Source organism: Xyrauchen texanus, chromosome 25, assembly GCF_025860055.1.
Source record: "Xyrauchen texanus isolate HMW12.3.18 chromosome 25, RBS_HiC_50CHRs, whole genome shotgun sequence".
Classification (NCBI taxonomy): Eukaryota; Metazoa; Chordata; class Actinopteri; order Cypriniformes; family Catostomidae; genus Xyrauchen; species Xyrauchen texanus.
The window spans coordinates 13,198,593-13,207,425 of record NC_068300.1 but is presented as its reverse complement, the minus strand read 5'-3'; the positions used below and the strand labels follow the sequence as shown (position 1 = coordinate 13,207,425).

At 36.1% G+C, this 8,833-nt stretch overlaps 1 protein-coding gene across 1 annotated transcript; it reads left to right on the top strand.

The window, feature by feature from the left end:
- Positions 1-580: 580 nt before the first annotated feature.
- dazap2 (DAZ associated protein 2) lies at positions 581-6,935 on the top strand. The gene is made up of 4 exons (XM_052091853.1): positions 581-748; positions 2,323-2,441; positions 4,143-4,388; positions 5,427-6,935. The coding sequence occupies exons 1-4, from the start codon at positions 736-738 to the stop codon at positions 5,550-5,552; spliced, it is 504 nt and encodes a 167-aa protein (XP_051947813.1). The 5' UTR covers positions 581-735; the 3' UTR covers positions 5,553-6,935.
- Positions 6,936-8,833: the final 1,898 nt, after the last annotated feature.

The following is an 8,833-nucleotide window of genomic DNA, read 5'->3' as shown; positions in this document are numbered from 1 at the left end:
CATTTTTCTTCATGTTTAGCCTATGGAGCAAATACATACTTGTTTCCTATTTTCTGTTTGTTGGATTATAGAGTACTGAAGGCCAGTTGAATAAATGATGCAGCTAAAATTGTGTGGGTGTGTTTGTATGGATGTCAGAGTGTGTTGTGTGTGTGTGTGTGTGTGTGTGTGTGTGTGTGTGTGTGTGTGTGTGTGTAAAAACAACAGTGGCATTATGTAAACAAACTGGCATTTAAAGGGTAAAAATCCTGAAAATGAATGAATATTTGATAGTTATGATCAGGACTGATGTTGGTTAAAAATGAGAAATTGGAAAATAATATTAATATTAAATATCTATATTTTTATGGCATTTTTTTGACACAGAGATGTTTGTCCTCTAAGGACCTCTGAGTAACATTTCTAAATTGATGCATAAGGGATAATATTGTTGTTGTTGTTAGTACAACCTATTATTATCTTTTAAAGTTTATTTTCTGATGTGACTTTCGGTTTTGGGTTAATTCGAGTCATGAGTTTCTCTTTAACAGGGAGTGGCGTCCTGAAAATGACGCGACAGTCACGCAGCTCCACCCACACAAATTTACTCAACGCTTTCCCCGACGAAAACAAGGAAGTAACGAGGAAAAAGGACGAGGAACTGTGTGTAAATCTTAGATTTATAATCCCAAAAACGCCGAATTCGGTCATTTGGATTTCTCGTCTCCTAGATTAATTTATCCACAGTGAAGAACAATGAACAACAAAGGTAAATATGCGATCACCTCCGCTCTTCTGCTATTTTGGTTAGCCGCTTCCTAGCAACTACCGATGGAGTTAGCCTGCACAACTTACATAACAAACGAATTTTCTCGCTGATCCATGAATTATGTGCCAAACATTTGTCATCGAGTACCTCCTAGTGGAATACTGTAACTTGTAATGCGGGGATGTGTAATTTTACGCAGCTCGGTCATGTTTGTTATTAATGAAGACAGTTGAAGGTTTACTAGCTAGCTTGCCTGCTACAGCGCGATGACGTGATTGTAAAGGTGACCTCATTAACAGATTGAGACACATTAAAAGCGCTCACAGCATCTTTTTAATATTCAAATGTATGTTATTATCTAATTTATCATTTATTTAATGAATACAGTGCATGGTATTTTGCAAGAACCGTTTGTCTTCTGCCTTTCAATGGATCTGTCAATCAAGACTACACCGATCAGCCACAACATTAAAACCACCTGCCTAATATTGTGTAGGCCCCCCTCATGCCGCCGAAACGGAGACAACCCTCATCTCAGAATCGCATTCTTAGATGCTATTCTTCTCATCACAATTGTGCAGAGCGGTTATCTGAGTTACCATAGACTTTGTCGGTTCAAACCAATCTGGCCATTCTCTCTTGACCTCTCTCATCAACAAGGTATTTCTGTCCACAGAACAGCCGCTCACTGGATGTTTTTGGCACCATTGAGTAAATTCTAGAGACTGTTGTGTGTGAAAATCCCAGGAGATCAGCAGTTTCAGAAATACTCAAACCAGCCCATCTGGCACCAACAATAATGCTACGGTCCAAATCACTGGGATCACTTTTTTCCCCATTCTGATGGTTGATGTGAACATTAACTAAAGCTCCTGACCCTGCATTATTTTATGCACTGTAGCCACACGATTGGCTGCCAGACGGGCTGGTTTGAGTATTTCTGTAACTGCTGATCTCCTGGGATTTTCAAGCACAACATGAAAATCTCTACAGTTTACTCAGAATGGTGCCAAAAAAAATCCAGTGAGCGGCAGTTCTGTGAACAGAAAGACCTTGTTGATGAGAGAGATCAACAGAGAATGGCCAGACTGGTTTGAACTGTCTAGGGTAACTCAGATAACCACTCTGTACAATTATGGTGAGTAGAATATCAACTAAGAATGCGATTCTGAGATGCGGGTTGGCGCTGTTTTGGTGGCATGAGGGAGACCCACACAGTATTAGGCAGATGGTTTTAATGTTGTGGCTGATTGGTGTAGTCTTTTTGTCACTGCTGTTGTTTGTATATATTTTAATTTCTTTGTGAATCATTTTGAATCGATTTGCTGCTTATTTGAAAAGTTCAGTTATTTATGGTTGATATTTTTATTAAAAATTATTATGGATTTGGTTTCCAACTTGCACTTCCTTTGGCTTGCTTTCTGCTTCGTTCAGTTTATTGATAGCTATTCCAGTTTGCGCTGCAGATTTGACTAGTTTTACTATTATTTTGTTGAACCCACCTAACATTACTTGTTTATTTACTGTAAGTCAATTTAAAATTGTTTAACTGTTTCTTCTTGGTGTCCATTCAGGTTCATATCCACCCCAAGCTGTTTATGCTCAGCAGAGCACAGCACCTGTTTATCCACCTAATATGCAAGTCCCTGCTCAGGTGTCTCCTTATCCAGATGCCCCTCCTCAATACTCAGAGGTTAGTAGAAATGATTTCTTCTCTATCTGACCTGTTCTAAAGGGTATTTCCTCATGTATCTAAAACTAGAAAGACACTTTAGAGGTTTTGCATGTAGTCCCTGGAACAAAAGTCACAAAGACTGCATATTAGAGATTCCTTTCACACAGAACATGCAGCATTTAAAAAAACATATTTTTCTTAATTAATCATCTTTTGTGATGCAAGTGGCACTACTTTAAAGGAAAAAGGCTAGTTCAGTATCACTTTGATTAACGTTCTACTACAACTAGCCTAATAAACTGAGTATGATGCTGAAAAATAGTGCAATGTCTCTTTAATATACTCAAATTAAGCAGTTAACCACAAGGGACACATATCGTGTATTGTTCTTGAAACCCTCATTTATAACCTCCTTAATGCAGTTTTATACAAAGGAGGAAACCGTAAAATGACTGAAGGCAACCATGTTAAAAAAAAAAAGCGAACTGTATTAAAGCAATATTCCTTGTTCAATACAAGTTTGGCTCTATCGACAGCATTTGTGGCATAATGTTGATTACCACAAAAATGCTATATGTTATAATATGTTATAATACTCATTGTATCAAAAGTATAGACACAAAATAATTTAGTATAAATAATATAAGTTAATGCATGTTAACATGATTTTAGTTTGATAAACTCGCTTCCCAACCTTTTCTGTGTAAAGATATATCCAATTTTACAACTTCATTGCCATGATGATACAATGCCGTTAACCCTTTAATTCTGCAAAAAAGATGATTTGAACAACTTTACAGCTCAATTAATACATGAGTTTTAACAGAAGAATTCTGTTAACAGAAGTCCTTTTATAAAATTATGAGCTTCACATTTCTGCATTTAAAGCCTCCAAAAATTGGCCCCATTCACTTCCATTGTAGGTGCCTCACTGCAACCTCGATTTTTGTTTTAAAGAAGAGGAGGGACTCGTCAAAATACATTTTTGTTGTAATCAATATTATGCCACAAATGCTGACGATTGAGCTGAACTTGCATTAAAACCAGAATATTCCTTTAAAGGTGCACTCAGTAACATTTGCTTTGTGTCATCTTGGACTTACATTGACACGATGCAGCATAATTTAAAATCAATAGTTTTCTGTTTCAGATGCCATTGTAGAAAGTAAGTATGCACAGTTAGCCATGATTACTTTAATCAATGAGTGAAAGTGTCAAATAACAGGAAGGTTACTGAGATTAAGCGAGTAGTATTTGGCTGGTCATGTGATTCTAAAATGGCCGCCCCATGTGTGGACCCTCTCCATGTAGAATAAAACAGCTTTTATTAGGTTACTGATATGACTGGAGTCTTCATTTTAATGTGAATGCTTATGATTACCTACATATATTACAAAATTACAATTCATGTCTTTAAGAGTCAAACTTTTTAATAAGGACAAAATTACTGAGTGCACCTTTAATATTAGTAAATGTAACAAACAATTCTTCTGGAATATATATATTTAATTACGGTAGTCCAACGGTTGGTTGTCAAACAGCATAGCAACTTGCTGCATTAATATAGAATGTGCAGTTTGTCTTTGATTGCGGCTCATCTGATCAGATTTTACAGTCTGAACTATGTTTTATAATGATATGTTTTCCCATACAAAAATTATTAAATTCACTTCTTATGGTTTGTGCAATTTAAATTGACAAAATATTCCCCTCTGACAGCTGTATCAGCCTAGGTATATGTCCCCTCATGCCCCTGGACAGATCCCTCAAATGACCTCTGCATACCCTGGCACCCAGATGTACATGCACATGCCCCAGACTGTACCAATTGGAGCAATGGGCCACGGTGTCCCTATGGCATACTACCCGATGGGGCCCGTGTACCCTCCTGGCTCCACCGTCATGGTGGATGGTGGATATGATGCTGGAGCTCGCTTCGGGCCTGGCACTAGTTCCTCCATTCCTGTGAGTGTTCATATTAAAGCAATGGTTCACCCAAAAATGAAAATTCTCTCATCATATATTCACCCTCATGCCATCCAAGATGTGTATGACTTTCTTTCTTCTGCAGAACACAAACAAAGATTTTAAGAAGAATATCTCAGCTCTTTAGGTCCATACAATATAAGCGAATGGTGACCGGGCCTATGAAGCCCCAAAAAGCACATTAAGGCAGCATAAAAGTAATCTATGTCTTCTGAAGTGATCCAATTGGTTTTGGATGAGAACAGACCAATTTACAACTCCCTTTTCACTGTACATCTTGTCATTGCAGTCTCTAGGCACGATCATGATTACAAGCTCGATTGTGCTTCCTAGTGCTCGTCGAATGCACAGAGCGCTAATGGTGGTAGGAAGTGTAATCGAGCTTGAAATCATCCAAATTACATCATCGAGCTTCTTACCTAAAACAGTTTGGATCGTTTCAGAAGACATGGATTAAACCAGTGGAGTCTTACGGATTAATTTTATGCTGCCTTTTTTATGCTTTTTGGAGTCTTGGTCACCATTCGCTTATATTGCATGGACCTACAGAGCTGAAATATTCTTCTAAAAATCTTTGTTTGTGTTCTGCAGAAGAAAGAAATTAATACACATCTGGGATGGCATGAGTGTGAGTAAATGATGAGAGAATTTTCATTTTTGGGTGAACCGATCCTTTAAAAATCATTTGTATTTTATTAGCCATGAAGTCATATGAATTTATATCCAGCAAACCCAATAGACACTTTAAAGGATTGGCAAAAATAATTTCTGTTTTCAAATATATTTTCTTTAACACTAAAGTTAAACTTTTAAAGTTCATTTAAATGAACTGACTGTTAACTGGTTGTATTTCTCTGTGTAATATGCTGGAATAGTGTTAACAAAGGCATTACTTTATATTGTTGAGGATAAAGACATCAGATTTGACTCATACAATAGCGTTGGTGTCCAAAACTACATTTGGCTGATAAAGTTGACATGCTCTTATGATATATTTTATGTACATTTATATTGAAGCCTCCACCACCTGGACAACTCCCTAATGCAGCTCAGATGGCAGCCATGCAAGGTGCGAATGTGATGATGACACAACGCAAGGGCAACTTTTTCATGGGTAGCTCCAGCGGTTACACTATCTGGTAACATTGAGCATCACCCTGGGCCTGGACCGAAGCCCTCCTTCCTCCCTAGTTCCCACTCCTTAAACCTTTTCCCTTCTCTGCCTCCCTCGGGGCAGCTTGGCTAAGCCACAATACTGATTAAATCTAATGGAATGTAATATTTTAGAGCCCCTGACTTAAGGTACAGTACTCCGCTGTTGGTGTAGAACACAATTATTGTGTCACAATGTTGTAAGTTTGAACTTCATGTGATCGTACACGTCATGCATCACAACATTGTAATTAACTGGCTAATTAAAAAAAGAAAACTCTTGGGGGAAAAAACTGCTTATTTCTTGCTTTATTTGCTTTAATGTGCCTCTTACATATATTTTCTAGTTGCAACATTTGGTTGTCATCTTGAGCCAGTTGGATCTTCTGTGTCTGAAGTAGCTATGCACTTGAAACTTTCTCTTTGAACAGTACGCTTGACTATGCCTTTTATTCATGTCATTTATTAAGATAAAATAACCTGAATGTCACCACCTAGATTATTTTATCTTAACAGTTTAAAAGAAATAAGGTAGAGAAATAAGTGGATTGCAATTTTGTCAGATATGTAAAATAAGGAAATAAGCACTGCAAATCAAGGAGAAAGATGTGTTTACAAACTCAACCAAAAGCGGAGTATTGTACCTTTTGGCAAGCTTAAATATTATCGGGTGGCAAAATTGTATTGCACACCATTATTTAAAAACATAGAAATTTACATATGAACGAACCTTAATGCAGTAAAAGAGAGGGAGAGCGAATAAGACAAACTAAACCCATGTGGTTCAGACAAGTTGGTTTCATTTTCTTTGTTTTTATTGTCAATATTCCCCCTTCATGTCGGATACCCAGAGCTGTACATAACGCAGTTTTACTTAGATTTCTCAAAATGTGTCAAACAGCTTCCTCATCTCCAACTATATGTGCTTCTTACACAAACTTTAGCATTATCCACAGAGGTCAGGGCTTAATTAAAAGACAATTTATTTTCAGTATTTTAAACTTTGGCACATCAAGCATTTTGTTTGCTTATACTTTTTATTGTTGGGAGCTGCTTGTACCAAAGATCTGGACTAGAATGCACTAAAAGCATTTTTTTTATTTAATTTTTTTGGCTAAGTTTTATAAGTCTCCTATCGTGGTAAGTCTGCACACAGGTTCATACAAAAATGTATAAACATATCATATTTTGGTGAATGTGATTGCTTTGTGGGTGCTACACACACCTGGCAAAGCAAATCACTCTTGTGAGTGCATTTTGTAGAGGTGTGTGTTTAAAACTGATGATATATAAATGTTGCCTAGTTGCATCTTGATGTTTCCGCATGCACTTTTATTCAAGTTTTGTTCTTAATAAAAAAAAAGTTATCATTGTTCCATTTTTTTAGAAGTACTACAAACATTAATTTATGTGCACTGTCAACCAACTTACAATTTATTGTACATTTGCTTTTGAATACAAACCTATCAGTTGATTTTTCAAAGCAGTGCGACAATACATAGTAGCATATACATTTCGTTGATGTTAAAAGAAGAAATTGTGATGAAATAAACTGTTTTTTTGTTCATTCCTTACTGTTTAGCAAGGGATAAAATAGCTGTGTCTGCCCCTTATCTGTAATGATATTTAGAAATGTAACCTCAGTTTAAATTCTTAAAGGAATAGTTCACCCTAAAATGAAAATTCTTTCATTTACTCACCCTTGTGTTGTTCTAAATCCATATGACCTTCTTACGTATGTGGATCTCTACAACAGATTTAAAATGCAATGAAAGTGAATGGTGACTGAGGCTAACAGCCTAACATCTTTTAAATACCACGGAATAAAGGCGTATGGGTTTGGAACAACATGAGGGTGAGTAAATGATGACAGAACTTTCCCTTTAAGCAACATATTAGACACCAGCAGCTGTCTCCACCACCTTTTGCTCTTTCTTGTAATTTCCTAAATTGCTAAAACTTCATTCTACTGGAGACTTGATGTTAAAAAGCAGCTGTTTCCTTTCCATCGCTAAAACGCATGACTTCTGTAGCAGTTACCTGTACTTATTCTGGATGTGTCTTTGTAATCTAAAATGCTGCTTATAAATGCTTACTTGCTTTTTTTTCCTCTCCATACAAACCTTGTCACTGGTATCACATTATTTTTAATCACATTTTCTTATAACCAAACAGAAGGTAGTTTTATGCTGGTCTGTGCGAATGGGCTCATTTTTAGGCTTTACGTGTTTCAGGCATTACTGGGTATCCGACATCACAGTTCTAAAGGTTTTGCCCTGCTTTATAAAAAAAAGACCATTTTGGTAGATTATTTGTCTTTAAAATAAGGGGAAAATACTCTCTCTTCATTAGTCAATGCAATTGTGATGGCTATTAAAAATAAGCCACGTTTGCTAGCATTGCCTTACCACCATTTATACAATTTTCTGATTGTTTGTAGGTTTTGTATTAAATATAAAACTGCTGAACTAGTAATTATACATTCATGAATTTAGCCTACGATTCCTTACATAAATCCTGTTTCTTTGATGTTTTGTATTGTCTTATTTTATCGGCATAAAAATAAACATAGGGTAAAACCATAAAAGGGCAAAGCTTTCAGAACTCAATATCAATCTTATAGCAGCATTTTATCATGGCACGTGCCAAGCTGTGGTTTATTGTAGCGGATACACTGCTTATCTTGAGCCTCAGTAACAACAGTTATGGATGGTATGAGTCTATGGGGGCACTACAGTTCAGGGAACCCTTTTGTTTGTTATATATATATATATATATATATATATATATATATAAAATAAAAACAATTGATGGGTTCTAGTGGATGCATACTGCAGCATCAAGGAACCAAGGTCCTACAGTTTGCTACATTATAAAATAATCTCCAATGAAAAATGTGGTGCACTTAACTTTTTATACTAAACCTTAAATATAAAACAAAATTTAGAATAAAAGCTATTTTGAATTTTGACAATCTGTGCTGTAATTTGTCTCTCAATACACTGCTTAAATCTTAACTGCTCATCCTTATTTATAGTGTTTTGTGACATGTGTAACTTCCTCTAGCCTGAATGATGATTAATTGCATAATGTTTCGAGCTTTATCACCAAATTATTACTACATTTGATTAATATGGGAAATAAGTTAAACTCTCCATTCATACTGCATTTTAGTCCAATGCCACAACTGATCCTGTTTATAGAGACTGATCATCAGATGTCTCAACATTTAAAAGACTCAAACTTTAAAAGTTTTAAATCATGTGGTTTAG